Source organism: Lemur catta, chromosome 1 (genome assembly GCF_020740605.2).
Source record: "Lemur catta isolate mLemCat1 chromosome 1, mLemCat1.pri, whole genome shotgun sequence".
NCBI classification, from domain to species: domain Eukaryota; kingdom Metazoa; phylum Chordata; class Mammalia; order Primates; family Lemuridae; genus Lemur; species Lemur catta.
This window is the reverse complement of record NC_059128.1, coordinates 65,079,128-65,101,610: the sequence shown is the minus strand read 5'-3', so window position 1 is coordinate 65,101,610 and position 22,483 is coordinate 65,079,128. Positions and strand designations below refer to the sequence as shown.

Here is a 22,483-nt window from a genome sequence, read left to right as displayed (position 1 = left end):
GGCAATTGCTTACTTCACCCTGGTCACACTAGGAATGACTAATGTCTTGTTTCCGTAAGATCTGTGTGCCCCGGCCCCGCCCCTCCCACAAGGATATGGCCATATGGGTTGAATCTAGGGGGGTGTTGGGTACATTATGGCACCAGGAAGATGTCTTGGGAGTCAGTTCTTCAGCACATGCCCCGCCCCCCGCCCTGCCACTGTGCAGCCCTGTCTTCAGGGGCTGCGTGACCAGGATGTGAAGCTGTGTGTCCTTAAGCAATCATGCCCATTTCCTGTGTCTCATTACAAAAAGGTGGTTCAGGAACTGGACATCATTCTCAAAGCTATGGGATTCAGCAAGGTATGTGATGGTTTTTAAGGAGCACGTGAAGATCTACATTCTGTTGTATTCCGGGTTGGTGTGAGTGTGTGTGTGTGTGTGTGTGTGTGTGTGTGTGTGTATGACAAGGACAGCCCAGTGTTCTTTTATATCCTTAACAAGTAATGATATTGAAAGTGTTGTGTGCCTGGGTGTGTTTCCCAGTGTGTAACAGTGGGGCTGTAACTGTCATGGTGTCATGGTGAGTTTATGTACTGGCGCCTGTGCGTGTCAAGATATGTGCGAGCCTGTGAGTCGTGGGTGCATGTGTCGCCATCATTCTCCGTGTGAATGTGTGTGTGTGCACGCACCACTGCAATGTGTGCATCCCTGTGATTCTGGGTGTGGGTGTGGCGTGAAGGGGAAGATGTGTGTCACTGTGTCTGCAGGGGTCCTGCCTCTGAGCCACCCCCAGCCCACCCTCCTCCCCTGGTTCTGTGGCTCCCTCCCAGGCAGTGGCCCTGCCCCTTCCCTCTTCTCCCTCCCAATCGTTCTGTGCGGGGGGAGCTGGTGCTGCGGCCCCCCCACCCCTCCCCATCCAGGCCCCATAAATAGCAGCAGAGCCGGAGCCAGAGCCAGCGCCAGCGGCTGGAGCAGCAAGGGAGACAGGGCCAGGGCCCGAGAGCCGGAGAGAGGAGCCCCCAACTGAAAGCCCAGGTGAGCCCACCATTCCTCCCTAGCCCAGCCCCAGCTAGCCAGGCCTGGCCTGGCCCAGTCTCCATGACAACATCTCCGGCAGCCCCCAGAGAGGTCCAAGCCCTGCTCGATCCCTTCACCACCACATGCCCCTGCCTGTCTCAGGGACCCATGATAACTGGGAGACTTGTGGCTGAAAGACAGAGACCCCCCCCAACTCCCACGCAGACCCTCCCTCACATATCCAGAAAGGCATACATTGTGGGGTGGTGGGTACCCAGCCACGGTCCCCGTTCTGAGGAAGGTACGAGAACTGTCACACCCTCCTGGAGATGGACACGAGACGGGCAGGGGGTAGAGGGACAGACACAGAGGGTGGGGCACTCAGACACACCAAGGCACATTCGCTCGGGGAAGCACGACATGGGATCAGACAACCTCACCCTGAGATCTGGACAGACACAGATAGATGGACTGACCAGCCATGAACTCGGGCCGGCGTACCCCTGCCTGCTGCTGCCCGAGGCTTGGTACCACTGCTGGGGGAGGGTGGTGTGCGTGCATCCCACGAGCAGCATGGAGGGGGCTGTGGCTCCCCAAAAATCCTGTCGCTAAGAGACAGTGTGAGTGCTGCCAAGAAGTGTGAGAACAAGGGAGGTGGGGAGGGATGTGAGGCTTGTCATAGTGGGAGCCCCTGCCAGGAGGCTGAAGGAGCTTTCAGCAGAGCCCTGGTCCTTCCTCCAATTCCCCAAGCCCACCCCTCCATTCCATCAGCCAGCCAGAAGGTGAGTGGGGGCAGGGAGTGGACAGGGACAGCGCAGCAGGGCACGTCTCCTGTCTCCTGCCCACTGCAGACTCCACACCTGAGACCCATCTTCTTTAGATCTCCAGGGGCCTCTCCACCCCCTGCCCCACCCCCTTGCCCCAGTTCAGCTCCCTCGTGCCAAGACTGAGTGCAGCGCTGGCTCAGACACCAGTCGGGAAACAGCAGAAGGTGCTGAGGCAGCAGAAAGTGTGGATCAATCGATGGCCTAGGAGCCGAGACTGCCAGGAACAACCCAACCCTCCAGCCCGCTCCAGCCCCAGCCCCGCATACCTAGGCTGGCAGCTGTGACAAGCTCGTGAGAAGCGCAGGTCATCTGCCCTCCCCTGCTCAGAGCTCCAGGGAACCAAGTGGAGGGCTGGGAAGCAGGAGGCTCACCTGTGAGAGCCCAGGGACTCAGGAAGGAGGGCAAGGGGCTGGTGCCAGGCTCCTGGAGGACAGACCCCTCCCCTGGCTGGTGTTCCCTTTCCAAGGTCCAGGCCACCTGCTCTGTCCCCACAGTGACATGGCGGACCCTCAGATGGAATGGGTACCTGAGCCCCCAACCATGACGCTGGGGGCCTCAAGGGTGGAGCTTCGGGTGTCCTGCCATGGCCTCTTGGACCGGGACACACTCACCAAGCCCCACCCCTGCGTGCTGCTCAAGCTCTACTCTGATGAGCAGTGGGTGGAGGTGAGAGCGGCTTGGGTTTCTCCTTAACTAACCTGGGTTAAGCCTGGGAATGAGGGAGGCTGGGGAGGGGGCAGTGAAAGCCTCAGGGAATGTGAGGACTCCTAGCGTGGGGGTGGGGCTTTTTCTAGGCCATGTGGGTAACCTTGGAGATGAGTGTGCCATCATTATAAACACAAACCATTTTACAGCTTCGAAAGCTCACAGAGTCCCAGAGGCAGTAAGATCACTCCCAAAGGCCTTATTGTATCCCCAAAGGACTGAGGGTCTAGTGGGCAGGCAGCACCTGAGCTTGGGGGTCAGCCTAGGAAGAGAAGAGCTAGTCTCTGGGGATGTGGGGCCCAAGAAGAGCTGGCACGACCGAGGTGGTCCCATGGTCCAGGGCAGGGAAAAGTAGCCTCAGTCCCCAGAGAGCCTTCACTCCCCCCATGCCACAGGTGGAGCGCACGGAGGTGCTTCGCTCCTGTTCCAGCCCCGTCTTCTCCCGGGTGCTAGCCCTTGAGTACTTTTTTGAGGAGAAGCAGCCCCTGCAGTTTCACGTGTTTGATGCCGAGGATGGAGCCACCAGCCCCCGAAATGACACTTTCCTCGGCTCTACGGAGTGCACCTTGGGCCAGGTCTGCATTCCCACCCACCCTGCCCCACTTTACCCCCATCAGCTTCTGCCTCTGGCACCCAAAATGAGAGAGAGCATGAGCTAGCTCCAGTGGGATTGGATCTCATCTCTGCTGTTCATTGGCTGTGCAGCCTGGGGCAAGATACTTAACCTCTCTGAGTCTTGGTTTCCCCATCTAAAAATGGTGGAGGAGGTCATAGTACCTCTCTCTTCCGGCTGCTTTAGAAATCCTCCCCCAAGCCAAAGAGCCAACCCTTGTGGATACTTAAAGGGCACTCATTATTCCACCCCTCATTGTGGCCAACCAAGTGGGAGCATCACAGCTGGGTCTCCCTTCACCTCCATCCCTAGATTGTGTCACAAACCAAGGTCACTAAGCCATTGCTGCTGAAGAATGGGAAGACTGCGGGCAAGTCCACCATCACGGTAGGCAAGGTCACCTGTACTCACCCTTGGGCCAGATAGTCAATGCCTCTGCATGGACATCCATGGAGACATCATGCCCAGGACCACTCCAGCCTAAGGGAAAGGGCCTAGGGTAGCCTTTGTGGTTGGGGGAGGGGAGTTCTGCCACTTGTATCCCCTTTGCAGATCGTGGCTGAGGAGGTATCTGGCACCAATGACTATGTGCAACTCACCTTCAGAGCCCACAAGCTGGACAACAAGGTTGGAACCCCAGAGTCCAGGCCCCCATCTCCCCTGCTAGTCCTGGGCCTCCCACTCAAGACAGATCCCAGCGGCCCAGACCTGCTCCCTTCTCAGTGGCAGCCCCCTCCCCCACCCTCCTACAGCCCTCATCAGACTCAGGGGACCTTTCCCTTGTATCCCCAGGATCTGTTCAGCAAGTCTGACCCTTTCATGGAGATCTATAAGACCAATGAGGACCAGAGTGACCAGCTGGTTTGGAGGACAGAGGTTGGTTACCTAGGGCTGTGGGAATGGAAGGAGGGAGAGCAGAGTAAGAAAACCCAGACAGGAGGTGACCAGCTCCCTGGTGCCTCTCCAAGGTGGTGAAGAACAACCTGAACCCCAGCTGGGAGCCATTCCGCCTGTCCCTGCACTCCCTATGCAGCTGTGATGTCCACCGGCCTCTTAAGGTGAGGCCCCAGCCAAGCAAGCACAGCCTACCTGGAGCAGCCAGCCTGCTTCTGAGACCTTCCCCTCTCCAAATGTGGCAAGCCTCCTCCCCGTCTCCCATGTGATAAACACTTCCCACTGTGGGATAAATAACAGGTCACAGCTCTATGTTAAGCTTCCCATATGTGTGCTTTTATCAGTGGCCAAAGTCCCTGCCAGATTGAGCCAAAAAACGAAGTTCAGCAGGTAGCCTCTCCAGGCAGGTTGAAGTCATCTGCTTGGGCCTAGAGACTGCAAGGCCCCTACCACCCTGAGTTCCACCCCACCCAACCCAATGAACCACTGCAGTGCATCCCTGACCCTGACCCCATCCCTCCCCTGCCTTCTCAGTTTCTGGTATATGACTATGACTCGAGTGGGAAGCATGACTTTATCGGAGAGTTTACCAGCACTTTCCAGGAGATGCAAGAAGGAACGGCGAACCCCGGGCAGGAGGTGCCAAAAAGACCCCTCCCCCCAAATCCCGCCCAGATCCCTGGGAGAATCCTGAAGAGACCACTGTAGGTGATGGGTGCGGGGAGGGTGGAAAGCACCCAGGCTCAGCCAAAGGACTGAGCTGTGGGGGTCTTGCTCTGCTGGAAGGGGTGAGAGGGGTCCCCTGATGGACTTGTGACCCTCAGCTTGTGGGGTGGGTGGGGTCTAGATGCAGTGGGACTGTATCAACCCCAAGTACCGGGACAAGAAGAAGAATTACAAGAGCTCAGGGACAGTAGTGCTGGCCCAGTGCACGGTAAATTCCAGTTCCTGCCTCAAGCCTTGCCACAGCCCCTGCCCCTGGCCCTACCATAATCTCAGATTCAACCTTTCCCTTGTTTCAAAGACGTGTTTCTCTGCTTCTGGGAACTTCAAACCCTTGCCCTAGCTCACCCCCAACTGCACCCTCAAAAACTCTGGTCCCCCCACTTTCCCCACAGAGGCACTACCCGAGCTCCCTCCTCAGAGGACCACCCCATCCCCTCACTTTACCCTCCCCCTACGCCAGGTGGAGAAGGTGCACACCTTCCTGGATTACATCATGGGTGGCTGCCAGATCAGCTTCACGGTAAAAGCCCAGAGGATGCGGGCACAGGCAAGAGGGAGGGGCGCAGGGAACAGGAGGAGCCCAGAATCCCCACTGCCCCCCTCGGGCTTCTCAGGAGCCTCAGCATCGCCAGCTCATACCCCTCGCCCTGCCCCACCCCACCCCACCATGAGGCTAACTCTGGGTTCTCCAGAACCATCTTGGTTCTCCCTACAGACCTGGCCTCAGCTTAGCTTCCCTGTGGGCTCTCATGGCTGCAGCATGACCCTTTCCTACCCCCACTCCCACCCCCACCAGGTGGCCATCGACTTCACTGCTTCCAACGGGGACCCGAGGAGCAGCCAGTCCCTACACTGCCTCAGCCCCCGACAGCCCAACCACTACCTGCAGGCCCTGCGTGCAGTGGGAGGCATCTGCCAGGACTATGACAGGTAGGGGGAGGTTGGAGGGGGGACAGGCAAGGAGGCCTTGCCCGAGGGGCCCCACAGCCTTTTCTTCTCCCCAGTGATAAGCGATTCCCAGCTTTTGGCTTTGGGGCTCGAATACCCCCCAACTTCGAGGTAGGCTGGTTGCAAGGGAAGGGAGGAGATGGTGGGCAAGTTGGACAGGAAGAAAAGACATCCCCTTACTGCGCTCACCTTACCCACACAGGTGTCCCACGACTTTGCTATCAACTTTGACCCGGAAAATCCTGAATGTGAAGGTAAGAGAGGAGATCCCCGCCAGTCTGTGGGGGCCCCCACGCACATGCCTGCTGCATATGCCCTACATCCCATACAGGCCCAGCTCCCTGTCCCTCCCTCCCTCCCATCCAAGGTGCCTCTCATTTGGTAAGACTTCCAGCCCCATGGCCCAGCATCTGCCCACCCAACTCTCCCTCTGCTTAGTGAGGAAGTTGTGGGGTGGGGGGCAGTCCTAAGACCTGGAAGCACCTCCTTGCTTTAGTGTCTGGAGGGACCCCTGCTAATCTCTGCCAGCTTCACCTCTCCTCTTTGCCCACAGAGATCTCGGGGGTCATCGCCTCCTACCGCCGTTGCCTGCCCCAGATCCAGCTCTACGGCCCCACCAACGTGGCCCCCATCATCAACCGCGTGGCTGAGCCGGCGCAGCGGGAGCAGAGCACCGGCCAAGCCACGGTGAGGAGACACAGCAGGCAACTGGGAGCTGCTCGCGTGTCCTCGGGTGGGGCCAGGCCGGGGCCTGGGCTTGAGGCGGGTGTCAGGCTCTTGCACACAGAGCCAACCCTTCCTCCCCCTCTGCTCGCCCTCAGAAGTACTCAGTGCTGCTGGTGCTCACGGACGGCGTGGTGAGCGACATGGCCGAGACCCGTGCCGCCATCGTGCGCGCCTCGCGCCTGCCCATGTCCATCATCATTGTGGGCGTGGGCAATGCCGACTTCTCCGACATGCGGCTGCTGGACGGCGACGACGGTCCCTTGCGCTGCCCCCGAGGGGTGCCTGCGGCCCGCGACATTGTCCAGTTTGTGCCCTTCCGAGACTTCAAGGATGTGAGTGCCCAGTGCCCCTCCTCAGCTCCTCTTGCCCCCACATCGGCTCTGTCTCTTCCACCCGCTGATGTCCTGAGAAGGACGCTGGAGCCCAGCTGGCCATCCCGAAGCTCCACCCCTCCCTCACCTGACCCACCTCCTCCAGTCCTCCTCCCCTAACCATGATGTCGCCCGTCCCCACGCCCAGGCCGCCCCTTCTGCGCTAGCTAAGTGCGTCCTGGCGGAGGTGCCGAGGCAGGTGGTGGAGTACTACGCCAGCCAGGGCATCAGCCCAGGGGCTCCCAGGCCCTGCACACCGGCCACGACCCCCAGCTCTAGCCCGTGACTGCCCCCTCCCGACCGACACTCCCTCAGCCTCTCAGTGAGTCCTGGGGGCCCAAAGAGGTGGAAACAAAAGGGTGCAAAGGGGGGCTTGGTGGAGTCCACTTTGGCTGGGTGTAGTGTAGCAGGGTACTTACCACTCTCCCACCCCCTCCCAGGTGCCTCTCCTGAACCTTGTGACTCGCGTGACCAATGCCTCCACCTCTTGGACCAGCTGTACCCCTTGGGTCCTGGAAGTGAGTGGTGGGGCCTGCCCCCATCTCTCCAATCCCCATACCTCTCAGCCCTGTGGCCCCTCAGTGACTTCCTTTGGTGATCCTGACTTTCTGGCCATTAATAAAGGGAACTGCTCCTAGCACCTCAGTCTCTCTCCGTCATGCCTCAGATGCCCACTGGGCAGTCCACAGTGCCCGACTCGCACAAGAAATGAGGAGGGGCTGGGGGCAGTGGCTCATGCCTGTAATCCTAGCACTCTGGGAGGCGGAGGTGGGAGGATCGTTTGAGCTCAAGAGATGGAGACCAGCGTGAGCAAGAGCAAGACCCCGTCTCTACTAAAAATAGAAAGCTGTACAACTAAAAATATATAGAAAAAATTAGCCAGGCATGGTGGCGCATGCCTGTAGTCCCAGCTACTCGAGAGGCTGAGGCAGTAGGATAGCTTAAGCCAAGGAGTTTGAGGTTGCTGTGAGCTAGGCTAATGCCACGGCACTCTAGCCCGGGCAACAAAGTGAGAGACTCTGTCTCAAAAAAAAAAGAAAGAAAGAAAGAAAGAAAGAAAGAAAGAAAGAGAGAGAGAGAGAGAGAGAGAGAGAGAGAGAAGAGAGAAAGAAAGAAAGAAAGAAAGAAAGAAAGAAAGAAAGAAAGAAAGAAAGAAAGAAAGAAAGAAAGAAAGAAAGAAAGAAAGAAAGAAATGAAGAGGACCAGCACCTTTGCACCTTTCAAAATCTGAGCCCAGTGTGGCATTGGTGCTATAGTGGTGAGCATAGCTGCCTTCCAAAATCTGAGCCCAACTCCCCAGGCAAGCCGCCATCTCTTCTGTCTTATCCCAACTATGTGCCAGTGGGGTCTGAGTTGCTCCCACCCTCATCTCCCAACCTGGGGGTCCAGGCACCATGGTAGTTAATTACAGGAGAAGGGAGGGTAATAAGGGGTTATCGAGGGGGCAGGCTGATGCCCTCTTACAGCTGTTTCCAGAGAGGCCCCACTGAGTTCCCCAGAGGCTGAACCCCAGCCCCCACACAGCTGTGGGGCGGGCCAGGAGAGGGTGTTGGGGGACTGAAGAGGCAGCAGGTCTGCCAGTGAATTGGGAAAATAGAAGGGGCATCTAAGTCCTGTACAGCCTGGTTTCCTGGGTGTGTGAATGTGTGTGTTCATGTACTACACATCCTTGACTCTCCAGGCATGTGGCCTTAATGGTTCAGGAACTCCAGCTACATACTCTTAATGATAACTTCAACAACAGCAAAGATTATTATTTAGTGTCATACTTTGTGCTAAATGCTTCTTTGAATGCATTCATTCTCTCTAGGTAGTTACCATTATTTTCCCCATTTTTCTGACAAAGCAAGTGAGACTTGATTTAACTCACTCATGGTCAAAAAGCTGATGACTGAAACTTGAGCCCAGACCCATCTGACTAAAGCACCCACACTCTTAATCACTACAGTTTGCAAGGTTTTTTTGGAGGTATTTCCATGTGACCCAGTTGTATCATCTTGAGACCCAGGTGTGTGTACTGTATATGTGGCCTAGTTGTGTATACAGGGCCTGTGGATGGGTATCTCTGCCCCTGTGTGCTGTTCAGGTAAGAGAGGTGAGCAGGAAAAATAGTGGGTCTGGATTGCAGCTCTAAAGAGCAGGTGAGGACAGATACAGGTGAAATTCAGTGAGGGGGGAAGAGCTGGGCTCCTGGAGGGACCCTCTCTTCAACAATGAGTGTAGAAGAGGACAAAGGAGGAGAGGCTCACAGTGCGGAGAGGATCCAGAGCCAGAGAGGACAACCAGCGGCCAATGGTGGGGCGGGGAAGGGAGAGGAGAAGAGAGAAATTCCGAGGGGGTTGGCGGAGAGGACTCCCATTGCAGGGTCCTGAGTGGAGGAGGGACAAGCTGGGCTAGAGAAGGGGGAGGAGGGAGTAAGATCTGTGATGGGAAGAGAAGAGACAGCTGGGGAGGAGGTGGATCGAGGGGGCAGAAAGGAAGAGAGACATATGGGAGCCTGACTGGCCGCTTCTCCCATTTATTATGTCCCTTAGAGATCAGACTACAGTGACCGGTGAGGTGGCTGCTCTCAGCTCAATTCCTGTGCTCTGCCGAGAGGTCCCACTGGCCCTCCTATTAGGCTGCTGAACTGGAGGGCTGGGTTACCATGGCAACTGTGCGACCAGGACGGCCAAGGGCAGGCCTAGCTGGGCCTCTGCAGCTCCTGGGCTTGGTGGTGGTGGTGGGAGGGAGAAGATCCATCTGGCCCAATGCCCGCCCCTCCCCCCCATTTCTATTGGCTCTCCAAAACTGAGATGTGCCACTCAGCTCCAGGTGGGGACTTCCCAGTTTCTCTCTCTCTCCCTCTCCCACATACACACAAAACAGTAGCCTAAAGCAGGGATAAAGAATGAACACTTCTTAAATTGCAAGAACATTTAGCCAATAGCATTAGAGTTCTGCCTGGACTTGAAGTTTAATTCACAAAAGCTGCACTCTCTCAGCTCCTTGCCATCCCAGGAAAAGTCTCGCCTCAGCTTGCAGAGGGACAGGAGGTAGCAGGGCATCCTATGCAGGTCTGGAGGCTGAAGCAGCCTGGAGAGAGCAGCAGGGACCTGTGTGTGCCCATAGAGAAGCCAAGCTTCCTTCCCTGGGCTGCTCAGCCACTGCCCAGGCTGTCCCCTTGGTGAGGTCATCTTGGGGACTTCTTGGGGAGACCATTAGGACTCCCACAGTGGGGAGATGCCGGAACTGGAAAGATGTCAGAAGTCATCCGATCCAAATGAGGATTAGATAAAGTAATTGAGGCCCAGGAAGCAATCGATTTGCTCAAGGTGACAGAGAGATCCCATGGAAGAGCTGGGACTAGCACCAGGTCTCCAAACTCCTGCCCAGGGCTCTCTCCCAACCCACACCACCCACCCTCAGGCCTTTGCTGATCTGGGCCCTGAATGCCACTGGGTTGGGCAGGGAAAAAGCATTTTGGACAGAGTTCCTAGTCTGGCTAGCTACTGGGTATTGAAATCTAGAAAATACGGTAGTCCTAAAATGGGGAAGTTACAAGCCTCAGAATGAAAATGCAACCTCATTGCTAATTACAGCCTTAATGCATTACAGGTTGAAAATCCTGAATTAAAAACTAAACTGAGGCGGGGCACGGTGGCTCACGCCCGTAATCCTAGCACTCTGGGAGGCCGAGGCGGGAGGATAGCTCGAGGTCAGGAGTTCGAGACCAGCCTGAGCAAGAGAAAGACCGCCCCCCCCCCCCCGCCCCAGTCTCCACTAAAAAAATAGAAAGAAATTAGATGGACAACTAAAAATATATAGAAAAAATTAGCTGGACGTGGTGGCGCATGCCTGTAGTCCCAGCTTCTCGGGAGGCTGAGACAGTAGGATCGCTTGAGCCCAGGAGTTTGAGGTTGCTGTGAGCTAGGCTGACGCCACGGTACTGTGGCCTGGGCAACAGAGTGAGGCTCTGTCTCAAAAAAAAAAAAAACTAAACTGAGGGGGTGCCGCACCACTCTACCACCTCCCATTCACTGGGTCACCACACTTCCACCTGCAGAGCTCAGTGTGCTAGTCCTGTGGGCTGGGTTTCTGTGGACGGTTTGAGCGAGAGGAGGGGACCGCTCTCCCAGGAAATGACCAGCATCTAAATTCGGGCATGCCTTGAGGGTCCAGGAGGTTTGGGGTATTTGTGTGTTCATACAGGGTGTAGTTGGGACCAGAAGGCTCTCGGTTAATGATCCAATGAACAGGGCAGGCGCCTCCTGGGTGTTGCGCCCACTCCCCCGCCCGCCTCCTACCCAGCGCCCGGAGAGGCTCAGAGGAAGAGGTGGGCGTGGTCCCCGGACCCTGGGCAGCTGGAGGTCAGCCGGTCACAGCGAGCCTTGTAGAGGTCGCGCTCCCGTGCCAGGCGGGCCACCTCGGCCCGCAGCGCGTCCAGCTGGGCGGCCAGGCGGGCGCGCTCGGCCTCCAGCCCGCGCCGCTGCTGCAGCCGCTTGGAGCGACAGGCCTGAGCGTAACCGCGGTTCTTCAGCGTGCGGCGCCTCTGCTTCAGCCGCAGCGCCTCGTCGCGCCCGCAGCCCCGCAGCTGCCGGTTGAGCTCCCTCACAGACATCGAGACCAGCGCCGCGTCCGAAAACCGCTCTGCCAGCTGCGGAAGGAGAGTGCAGGGGCCGGGTCAGCGCCGGGGCTCACTCGGCTCCACGCTGAGGTCCCTGCGCCACCCCGGCCCGGCTCCCACCTTCACCGGAACGCTCGTCCTCCTCCAGAAGCGCAGTCCAGACCCCAGCCCAGGTCCCGACTTGCCTTGCACTCCCACGCCCCCACTGGCCCTCGCCACCAGACTCGCGCCCCTTAAGGCCCGCCCCGCGGTGCAGGCCCTGCCTCCCACGGTCAGGTGAGCCAGTCGCGCACCTGAACCCCGCGCCGCGCCCCGCGGGCTGCCGCATCCGGCTCCAGGCCCGGTGTGCCCGCGGTCCAGCGCCCAGACAGACCCCGCCCCTCCAACGTGCCACGTCTCCCAGTCCTGAAGGCCACAACCCTGTGACCCTCAAAGGATTTGGATTACACCCTAATGCCCTCAACACCCCCGTCTGTGTCTATAATTAATAGGATGTGTCCCGATCCTTCCTGAGAAGGTTGGGTGCTGGGGAAGCACAAAGTCTTGAAAAGGCCAAGCTGAACCACCATTCTGCACACCACCTTTTCCTTGGTTTCCGCCCCGGGTATCTATTTACATACGTTCCCCCCACCCCTCTACTCTCACCCCCCCCACACCTGGTAATCGCCTGTTCCCCAACTCAACCCTTCCTCTTTGGGTCCTCTTCTATCTTCTCCCTGTTCCTCCTGATTCAGCCAATTCATTTCTCTCCATTTTGAAAAAAGAGAGAGGAGCAGAATTTAGTTTTCTCTGATTTTTTTCAAGGGCCCTTCTTCCCTTCTCTTTCTCCAGTCCATAAGCCTCTCCACCGACTCTTTTTCCTCTCTTAGGCTGTCCCTCAGCCCAGCTTGCTGATCACTCACCTGGGCATGTTGGGCTCCTGCCTCCTCTGGGCTCCCTGGGTAGTAGCTGTGGGGACCCTCAACAGGGACCGGGCCCTGAGCCTGCAGCAGCTCCACCGCCTCTTCAGGACTCAGTCCCAGGGCCTCCCCAGCCCCCAGCTGCTGCTGCAGGGTTGCCAGCCAGTACAGCTCCTCCAGGCCTGGCCGGGGGCCCTCTGTGGCCCCCATCATGCCTGGTTCACTGAAGGTGGGTGAAGGAGGCACTGAGCTGTAAGGTGTGGAGCCCAGTGAGGCTGTGGGGGGGCCAGACCGCCCCTCAGAGGGCTCCCGCTTTACCTCAAACTTCATCAAGTCAAAGTCATTGACATATTCCATGGCCAGGGGGCTAGGGGGCAGTGCCATTCTGGGGCTGGGCTGGGAGGAGTGCACCTGCAAAAAAAGAGGAGCAGTCTGGAGCACATAGAGCCTGCCTGCCACCCCCTTCTCCAAATCCCTCTTCCCCCAAAGCGCAAGTGCCCTGGAGCCAAAGTTCTGGAAAGCCAGAGTGATGGTGCATCCCTGTTTCCTGCATAGTCACCTCCAGGCGGAGGGCACCCTTTCAGGTGGCAGGGGCTCCTGACAGGGGACAAGCATCTGAAGTCCTGAAGGAGCAAGAGGACAGATAGCACAGCCTGTTGCCCCATTAGTGCCTCTGGAATCTATGAAAAACAAGAGCAATATGGCAGTGCTCCCAGCCTAGTGCTGAGACATGCTGAGAGGCTCTGTCATCTCAGGAGGCATCATTTCATTTCCAAGCAATTAAAAAAACTTGCTTAATTAACTGTGACAGAGTATGTGTATATTTTAGGACAGTGGGAAGGCATGTGGATTTTGAGATACAACAACAATGTGCTGTTATACCTCTCTACGCCTCAAAGCACTGAGGACAGCACCTTGCATATAGAAGGTGCTGTCCTCAGTGTGCATTTATTCTATGGATTAATCAATCAATGAATCCATTTTATATGAGCAAGAGACTTTATAAGTAAAAAAGAAAGGTCCTAGAATTAGTTTTAAAAAGATCAAGACTGAGTGGTCACCATCTGTCCTCAAGGCCAATCTCTCCAAGATTGATTTCCCTCCTCTTCAGAACTTGCTATGTCATGTGAACTTGAGCAGATCACCTTTACCTTTTTGACCTCTTTTCCCTTCTGTTCAGTCAGGCTTTATAACTTTTCCCACAGAGTATTCTGTGGAACACTAATTCTGAGAAATGCCCATGAAGATAATTTTGAGAAATGTTGCCCACCTCTTGCAGATTCACAAAGCACAAGAGCATATTTAATCCAAGAAGTCCTTCAGTAAACCATCTATTCAACTTCAACACACAGTGTCCCAAACTTGTGTCACCAAGGAACTCTCCTTTCTGTTAGCAACCGTGTGGCACATGTTCACCTGAGGAACCTCTGAGATGACCTCAGAGACCCTTCTGAAAGTCCCAAGCTCTCGCCTAGCTCCCTATTCCAACAGCCCTACCCCCACATCCAGAAGGGGCAGGGCAGGGAGAGCCCATCCCCAGGGCTTAGACTTTGGCTCCATCCCAATGCCCAAGCCTAGGTAGCCCTCCTCCAACCACATCTCAGACCCCCAGGCCTCTCTCTTCCTCTCCCAAGGAAGGGTTGCTGTCCTCTCGATGGAGCCCCTCGCCTTTGAGAGGATGGAAGGGATGGAAACAAAGGCACAGATTGAAGGAACTGGTCCTTGGCAGGAGGAGACAGTGAGACACCCAGAGAGATGTCCAGGGAGAACTGGATGTACAAGGAAAGATAAGTGGGGAGAGTTGCTCATCTTTCTGATGTGATAGCAGTGAGGGGACATAGGCCAGTCAGGGTGGGAGTCGGGCAGGGCACAGAGTGTGAGGATTGCTGAAAACAGAGAGCAGACAGCAGGTGCCGGAGAAGGGGACTCTAGGTGAGAGGCCTGGCACCCAGGTGGGCCCTGGACATACTCACTTTAGGGAAGGCAGAGATGAAGTGGTCAGTGCCAGAGCCAGGCAGGCACAGCTTCCCCAGAGACTGGAGGCTCCATGGAGCAGGGCCTGGTGCCTCTGTGCTCAGAACAAGGGGGCTGTGGGCACAGAGCCCAAAGGGCACTCTTAAAGGGCCAGCTCTCTGAGGTCATCTGTGGTCCTCAGGCCTCCAACCAATGAGGTAAGGGGATCATTTGCATATCTCACTGGCCCCGGGGTTGGGGACATGGAGAGGACAACTATACCTGTTCTCAAAGAAGGAAAGAGGTGTCTTCCCCAGCAAAGCTTCTCACTGATCTGACTCCTGGTTCCCCAGTACAGAGGGCCAAATGGACCCCAACCAGCACCCCTCTAAGTGAACACAACACTCAGCCCTCTGCCACTTGAAGCTCCCAGCGCCCTCACCTTCCAAAGCCCCTCATCAGTGTCTTTGGGGAGTACAAGCTCTCCTGAACCCACTCTCACCTGGACTGTTGGGTCTCTTTCTGTTTTCAAGAATGCTCACATTTCTGCCCTTGCCCCACCTTCACCCTGACTGGCCTTATGCCCTCTTAGCCATCGCATCAGAAAGAAAAGCAACTTTCCTCGGGGAGAACCTCCAGGACCGGGCCATCCCATCCTCAGCCTCTCCCACTCTTGCCCCAGGACAGGCAGACCAGCTTCGGAGAAGGAGAAGAGAACAGGGAACTCTGCTCCTTCCTTCTGGGCCACTAAGAAACACTGAAATCTAGTCACCACCAGTCCATCAGAGACACTTTTGTAACTGCCCTCACACGCCCTCACCTTTTCCCTGTGTGTGTCTCTGCCCCTCTCTCCTCCTCACTCACTCATTCTAGTTCCCAGATGGCTGGGGGGTGACCTACATTTTCAGCCTAATCCCCTAACACCTCTTAGAGCTATCATCCCTGAGTAGGAGTTGGAACAGGGATACTAGGAATTAGCCAAGGAGATGTTTAAACCTGTCCGAAGCTGTTTAAATAGGGTCTGTGCTAGGGTAGAACTCCAGGAGTTAAAGGCTATTCCCTAACTTCTGAGGACACCTAAATATTCCCACGGGGTTAAGAGTCCTCTTTCCCACCCCAGAGAGAGACATGGGTGTCTGTCAGCCCCAGGGGTCATCAGTTATAAAAAATACCTCCCAGCCTCAGATGTTGGGGAAGAACTGACAGATGCAGATGATCTGAGATAGTGGTTTTCAAAATGGGATCCTCAGAGCAGCAGCATCAGTATCACCTGGGAACTTGTTAGAAACACAGTTTCTGTAGTCTCAAGTCAACCTACTGAATCAGAAACTCTGGGGGTGCAACCCAGAAATCTGTATTTTAACAGGCCCTCCAGGCAATTCTGATGTGCACAAAAATTTAAGAACACTTGTCTACAGAATGTCTATAGTCAACCCAGCTCCCCACACATATATTAGAAGACCTAGATCAGATGACATCACTCTCTTCCCACACCTGAGCCTTTGTTTTATGGAGCAGTGATCATCATCATCATTCAAATAAAAAGGCTTCTGTGTGTGATTGCCTGATCTAGTGCTGATTTCTCAGAAGAATCAAAAAGCCTAAGGCCTGGAAACCAACCACAAAACGGGAACAGGGATTGCGGAAACAGGGAACCACACACAAGCCCGTGGACTGTAGCTCTATGGTAGACACTCAGGAAAGAGACGCTAGAATTTCCCTGGTTGAGGAAGGAAGGGGAAGTGTTGAATACAGTCCCTTTTTCATGCATGCTCTGGCCTGGCCAGACACTTGCCCCCATCCAGCAGCTGTCAGATCTGCTCTGATCCTCTTGTTTACTGGAGGGCTCAAAGGAGGTGGGAGGGCTAAGCTGCTAACGGGCTAAGGGAGTCAGACTAAACAAGCTCAGGCGAGTTGAGCCGCTAGGGGCTCAGACCAGGCACCACTAACCAGAGAAAGGAGTCCGGGGAGTGAGGGCTGGACTCAGGCCGGGCCAGAGGAAAGGACAAAGGGGACAGAGGGGAGAGGCTGCAGCACCCAGTGGGGACCTGGGAGGTGGAGCCCTTCCCAGGGGGTTACTTGGAGATTGGGAAATAAATATTGAGACTGACTGGCTCAAGGGCAACTGAGGACAGGGAAATTGGGATGAAAAAGATGAAATCAGGCTGGGCAAGGTGGCTCACGCCTGTAATCCTAGCACTCTGGGAGGCCGAGGCGGGAGGATGGCTCGAGGTCAGGAGTTCGAAACCAGCCTGAGCAAGGGCGAGACCCCGTCTCTACTAAAAATAGAAAGAAATGATCTGGACAGCTAAATATATATATATATATATATATATATATATATATATATATAAATTAGCCGGGCATGGTGGCACATGTCTGTAGTCCAACTATTTGGGAGGCTGAGGCAGAAGGATTGCTTAAGCCCAGGAGTTTGAGGTTACTGTGAGCTTGACGCCACGGCACTCTAGCCCGGGCAATAGAGCGAGACTCTGTCTCAAAAAAAAAAAAAGAAAAGAAAAAGATGAAGCCAGGATGGTCTCCAGGAATGACAGAACAGAGGAAGGGAGGCTAGGAGACTAGCTAAGGAGGCAGTAAGTATAGACCCGGGAGAGAGGGCAGGACAAGTCAGAGGTTCCACAGGGATTTGGATTAAAGGGAGAGAGCAATGCAGGCACATGGAAGAGATGAGCAAAGGGCCATGGGGAACTAAAGAAAGAGAGGAAGTCTTCCAGGAGGGGACCAAGAAGGGAGTAAAGGACAGCAGGAAAGGTGAAGAGGAGCAAGGGACCAGAAGAACAAAAGTGACAGAAGATAGGGACAGGGGGAAGTAAGATTGGGGACCAAGAACTAGAAACCAATGCAGGGGAACAGACACACAGTTAGCTGCAGAGGAAGACCAGTGGCCAAAGGACAGAAAGGGAGGAAGATATGGACAGAGGGATACTGGACCATGAGGAAAGAGGGCCAGGCAGGCAAAGGGCCTGCAGGAGTGGGATGGAAAACGATGAGGAAGGAGAGGAGATGAGACAGAGTCAGCATTCCAGGATGCCACCCTCATCTCCTCTGTCCTGAACCCCCATTTGTGGAAACCTGTGAGACTAGTTCTCCTTCCTAGTTCTGCCCCTTGGTATCTAGATCTTCAGTAATAGATCCAAATCCTCAAACCTTTTCCTGATGCACCTCCTACATTCACTGAAAAATATGTGTGAACTAAAATAAAATATTAAGGCTCCCCCCCTCCACCAGCTGACTGAATGGACCCCCTCCTGGCCAAGAGGATACCCTAAAACTGAGTTGCCAGCCCAGAGAGGGCGGTCAGACATGCCCCATCATGCCCCGCCATCCTTCTTGTAGCTGTCCTTTGTAACTCATTGCCAGGCCTAAGGCTATAAGACAAACCTACAGGTCCTCAATTTATATAACAAATATATGGCCAGTAGCTTGTCTCTGATTAACAGACTTCCTTATCTTAATTTAAAACATTCCAAGCCTTTACACAAAGCCTCATTTTTTTAATCAATTACAAGTCAAAGAGTCTTTAAACCCACCTATATATAACCTGCAAGCCCCCCACTTTGAGATGGCCCACCTTTTCAGGCCAAACCAATGTATGCCTTCCATGTATTGATTTATGACTTTGCCCTGTCTCCCTGAAATGTATAAAATCAAACTATAACCCAACCGCAGCGAGTCCACTTGCTCAAGGATTCTTGGGCATGGCTCTGGGTCATGGTCCTCAAATTTGACTCAGAATTAACCTCTTTAAATTATTTCACAGACTTTGCCTTCTTTACCATTGACATACATATTAAACACCTATTCTGCTCTAGGCATTAAATACCTCAGTAACTTCGACTGATACCAGCCCAGCTTTCATGGAGCTCACAGACTGATGAAATAGAGAAACATCAAATGATTGCCCTTAGGCCCAGGCAAGAGTGGCCCCTGCCCTGGGCCCTGTGCTTTAGAAGGCTCCACTCTGGCCCTCCTTTTGCTGTGTCCCACCCCATGGGTGAGGAGTACAACCCTCCTCTGCCCATACCCCAGTCTCCTAAAGACCACACTCCAGATATCTAGGAATGCCCCACCCAAAGGGCCCAAGCCCACTTTTAGGGCCCACATGGACCTCTTCTCTGGGTTTGCCCTCTCATGGCTAGAACATACTGCTGATACATACATCCTGAGGTCCAAAGGGTGGCCCAGGGCTGGCTGCTTACAGTTGGCTATGGACGCGGTTGGGATGGGCAGACGGAAGGTCCACATGCTTGCACCCAAAGCCCCTTGCAGTCCAAGATGGTGTCAAGGGTGGGAAGAGCAGTGGGCCCAGCTGAGATCCAGTGGCCAAAACTGCCTCTTCCTACACCACCACCATTCTGGTGCAGAATTCTGAGGATTCCAAATAAAATCCAAATTTGAACCTTGCCTTCCAGACCATTATGAAGTATATATTTTCAAGGTAGAAGAATAAAACATATTTTGTTTAACAGTTTGTTCACTTGAGTTATACATTTTAAATATTTAAACACAAGGTTTGTGGGCCTCTATTTGTACTCTTGCCCCAGGCCCTACATATGTTAGAGATGTGCCTACCTAAAAACAACCCACTTTAACTGAGATGAGTGTGCTATGAAAGGGGAAGGGCAGGGTGCTATGAGATTTTATTTCATGAAGACCTAATCTAACATGAGGAGGTGAGGAGTGGTATGTTACAGGGACAGGTTGCCTAAGGAAGTCCCATTAAACTGAGACTGGTCAGGTGACCCTGCCTGGAGGGTGGAGATTCCAGGCTGTAGGAACAACATATGCAAATGCTCTAAAGCAGGAAAGAGGTAGAACATGTTCAGGAAACTGAGAAAAAGACCAATGTAGCCAGAGACTAGAGAGCAAGAAAGGTGGGAGAATTATGATAGGTGAGGTTGGAGAAGTCAGCAGGGGCCAGATCACGCACAGCCTGGTAGGCCACGTTAAGGATTTGGGCTTTATTCTAAGAGCACTGAGAAGCTACTAAAGGGTTTTTTGCAAAAATAGGGTGTGATCAGATTTGTGTTTGAAAAGATCATGTGGGCACTTTGTGTTTGTAGAGGAGGGCAACAGTGGAATCAGAGTCAGGTTAGGGGGCTAATACAGTATCCAAGTTGAGTCTGGGGAATAGGTGTACTGAAAACACAGTCTGAGATAGAACCTTGTGTACAGGTGGTTTACTGGGGAGGCCTTTCAAAGAAAGTGAGAGCAGCAGGCCTGGGGAGAGGGCAAAGTTGAATTGCAGGTGCAATCAGCTAGGCCCAGAGGAGTTCTGGGGCTGGGATGGACCTTCAGAGTTGTCCCAAATTGAGGCAAGAGGGCTAGGCCTCTGTACCCCTATAACAACCAGTCACTGGATACACACTGCCGCTGGAAAGGGGGCATTGCATTTGGTGAGACCCTTCCCTTTAGCCACAAATAGTGCTCAAGGAAATAGTCAGCTGCAAGCCATCACCAGCCAACACTCAGCGGCTGGGACAATGACTGCCATGATCCTGAAGTGGGATCTCGGCTGCTGCCCACCGCAGCATCCACTACAGGGAGTCTGTGAGACATGCAAGGGATGAACCCAGAGGGCCCCTGTGGGGAAAATGCAGACCAGGGCAAGACTGATCCCACCCTGCCCCCTGGTGGTACTCCTTGGACACTGGGCCAGCTGGCGGGCCAGGCTGGGGTGGGGGCGGGGGCGGTCTTGCAGCAGAGAACTGAACTGAACAAGTGTGTGGCAGATAAGGGGTAATCAGCAGTGCAAGGAAATCCTCACAGGGGCCCCTTGCTCAGTCTGCCTAAAGCTAAAGAAGTAATGGTGGGGAAGAAGGATTCATAAACGTGGAACTTGTTCATTCTTTCATTCAACCAACATTTATTAAGTGCCCATTACATAGCACCCTGCCCTTCCCCTTTCATAGCACACTCATCTCAGTTAAAGTGGGTTGTTTTTAGGTAGGCACATCTCTAACATATGTAGGGCCTGGGGCAAGAGTACAAATAGAGGCCCACAAACCTTGTGTTTAAATATTTAAAATGTATAACTCAAGTGAACAAACTGTTAAACAAAATATGTTTTATTCTTCTACCTTGAAAATATATACTTCATAATGGTCTGGAAGGCAAGGTTCAAATTTGGATTTTATTTGGAATCCTCAGAATTCTGCACCAGAATGGTGGTGGTGTAGGAAGAGGCAGTTTTGGCCACTGGATCTCAGCTGGGCCCACTGCTCTTCCCACCCTTGACACCATCTTGGACTGCAAGGGGCTTTGGGTGCAAGCATGTGGACCTTCCGTCTGCCCATCCCAACCACATCCATAGCCAACTGCAAGCAGCTACCCCTTTATTCTAGCTCCTACTGCTAGGAGCTAGAATAAAAACAACACTGAAATTTGAGTCCTTCTCTAAAAGACCTAACACTCTAGTGAGGACTATGCAGATGCAAAAGTAACTACAGTATAATAAAGCGTGATAAGTACAAAAATATAGGTATGTACATGTGTCAACGGAAAAAAAGACCAAATTCTGTAAAATAATTTTAAAGAGATTTACTCTGAGCCAAATTTGAGGACTATGACCAAGAGCCACTCCCAAGAAGCCTTGAGCAAGTGGACTTGGTGTGGCCAGGTTACAGTTTGGATTTATACATTTCAGGGAGACAGGGGTTACAGGGCAAGTCATAAATCAATATGCGGGAGGCATACATTGGTTTGGTCCAAAAAGGTGGGCCATCTTGAAGGGTGGGGGGGGCTTAGAGGTTATAGGTGGGTTTAAAGATTCTTTGACTTATAATTGGTTAAAGACATGAAGCTTTGTCTAAAGGCTTCCAATGTTTTACCATAAGGAGCTGTTTATCAGAGATAAGCCACCAGACATATAATTGTTGTGTAAATTGAGGACCCGCAGGTTTGTCTTGTATAGCCTTAGGCCTGTTAATGGGTTACAAAGGATGTCTTCAAGAAGAGAGGAGGGCATGATGAGGCATGTCTGACCTCCCTCCTCCTGGCAGGCAATTTAGTTTGGGATATCCCTTTGGCCGCAGAGGCAGTCCATTCAGTCAGCCAGTCGGGGCGTGAGCCTTAAAATTTTATTTTAGTTCACACATGGGATAGAACCAACACAGATGAAATAGATGTTCATTCTAAGGGGCAAACAGAAAAGGCTAACGTAGAAGGTGATGCTTAATTTGAGTCCTAAGGGGCAGGAAGAGGCCACAGAAGTGCTCTGGAAACTGCAGAGTTCAGTATGTAGGAGTAAAGGAGGCAAGGTGGGAAGGTAGAGATGATAACATTGGCAAAATAGCAGTCAGATTATGAAGGACATTGGATGCCATGTGTTAGAGGAAGCCTTGAAGAGATTTTAAGCCTGAGGGTGATATAATCTAATTTTTTAATAATAGATCAAGGGGGATAGTATAGGATTTCAGGTGTGTGGGGGGACTTGGTAATTAGAGTCAAAAGACTTGGATTCAGATTCCATTTCTCCTGCTGACCAGATATGTGACTTACCCTCTCTAAGCCTGAGCATCTGTATCTGTAAAATAGACTTGTTGCAAAACTAAACGAGATTATGCGCACCTACTGTCCACACCATAAATGTTATTCCTCTCTCTTAACCCTCCAAAGTGAATTTATGCACATAGGGTGAGAGGGTGTCTTAGTGGAAGGAGGAGGGTGGTGTTTGGAGAGGTGCCTTAGAAGCTATTACCTGAAGCCAGGTGAAAGATAAACCCTAGACTAAGGCAGTGGCCATGGGGATAGACACAGATTTGAGGGCTAATCGTAAAGTACAAATTCAAAAGCATTGGTGTCTGATGGGCTATGGAGGGTAAAAAAAGAATAATCCAGACTAAGTCAGGTTCCCTCTGCCCCAAATGGCTAGATGGTGATGCCATTTGCTGAGATAGGAAACTATGGGAGCAGGAGCATGATTATGAATGAGATGATGACCTTTAGGTCAACCATGCTGCCAATAGTGTGCACACCCTTAGGCCCAAAGGGTGGCTAAGAAAAAAACTGCTTGCAGCTGGGTAGGTGTGGACAGAGTTTGGATGCAGGGACTCAGGGGAAGAGGTCCAAATATATATATGTGAGGTTCAGTGTAGGCTGGAGCCTGAGTGGGAAGAGATGGGGACCAGCAGCAAGCCCATGTATGGAGGCAAGCTCTTCTTATCCTGCTGTGTTCTAGCACAAAACTGAGAAA

General features: G+C 53.5%; 2 protein-coding genes across 4 annotated transcripts; one reads left to right on the top strand and one right to left on the bottom strand.

The window, feature by feature from the left end:
* The first annotated feature begins 316 nt into the window (after nucleotides 1-316).
* CPNE6 (copine 6) lies at nucleotides 317-7,447 on the top strand. Of its 2 annotated transcripts, none has more exons than XM_045525161.1 (18): nucleotides 317-407; nucleotides 904-1,018; nucleotides 2,322-2,493; nucleotides 2,928-3,107; nucleotides 3,458-3,532; nucleotides 3,698-3,772; nucleotides 3,938-4,021; nucleotides 4,114-4,203; nucleotides 4,574-4,678; nucleotides 4,887-4,973; nucleotides 5,226-5,285; nucleotides 5,562-5,695; nucleotides 5,770-5,824; nucleotides 5,916-5,967; nucleotides 6,267-6,400; nucleotides 6,535-6,771; nucleotides 6,959-7,132; nucleotides 7,251-7,447. In XM_045525161.1, exons 3-17 carry the CDS (start codon nucleotides 2,326-2,328, stop codon nucleotides 7,094-7,096), a joined length of 1,674 nt encoding a protein of 557 aa, XP_045381117.1. In that variant the 5' UTR covers nucleotides 317-407; nucleotides 904-1,018; nucleotides 2,322-2,325; the 3' UTR covers nucleotides 7,097-7,132; nucleotides 7,251-7,447. The 2 variants fall into 2 exon arrangements, with proteins under 2 accessions (XP_045381117.1, XP_045381127.1); XM_045525171.1 differs by having other exon boundaries at nucleotides 814-1,018.
* Nucleotides 7,448-10,902: 3,455 nt separating this feature from the next.
* NRL (neural retina leucine zipper) lies at nucleotides 10,903-12,699 on the bottom strand. Of its 2 annotated transcripts, none has more exons than XM_045525139.1 (2): nucleotides 12,319-12,699; nucleotides 10,903-11,446 (listed from the first exon to the last, which is right to left on the bottom strand). In XM_045525139.1, exons 1-2 carry the CDS (start codon nucleotides 12,697-12,699, stop codon nucleotides 11,114-11,116), a joined length of 714 nt encoding a protein of 237 aa, XP_045381095.1. In that variant the 3' UTR covers nucleotides 10,903-11,113. The 2 variants fall into 2 exon arrangements, with proteins under 2 accessions (XP_045381095.1, XP_045381104.1); XM_045525148.1 differs by having other exon boundaries at nucleotides 12,634-12,699.
* Between the last annotated feature and the right edge of the window lie 9,784 nt (nucleotides 12,700-22,483).

What these genes read in the sequence shown, in the direction of transcription:
- CPNE6 (XM_045525161.1), top strand. Translation starts at nt 2,326, where the DNA reads ATGGCGGACCCTCAGATGGAATGGGTACCTGAGCCCCCAACCATGACG. An exon ending in CTGATGAGCAGTGGGTGGAG is followed by an intron (nt 2,494 to 2,927) that starts GTGAGAGCGGCT and finishes CCCATGCCACAG; the next exon opens with GTGGAGCGCACGGAGGTGCT. An exon ending in CCCACAAGCTGGACAACAAG is followed by an intron (nt 3,773 to 3,937) that starts GTTGGAACCCCA and finishes TTGTATCCCCAG; the next exon opens with GATCTGTTCAGCAAGTCTGA.
- NRL (XM_045525139.1), bottom strand. Translation starts at nt 12,699, where the DNA reads ATGGCACTGCCCCCTAGCCCCCTGGCCATGGAATATGTCAATGACTTT. An exon ending in CAGGAGCCCAACATGCCCAG is followed by an intron (nt 11,447 to 12,318) that starts GTGAGTGATCAG and finishes CTCCTTCCGCAG; the next exon opens with CTGGCAGAGCGGTTTTCGGA.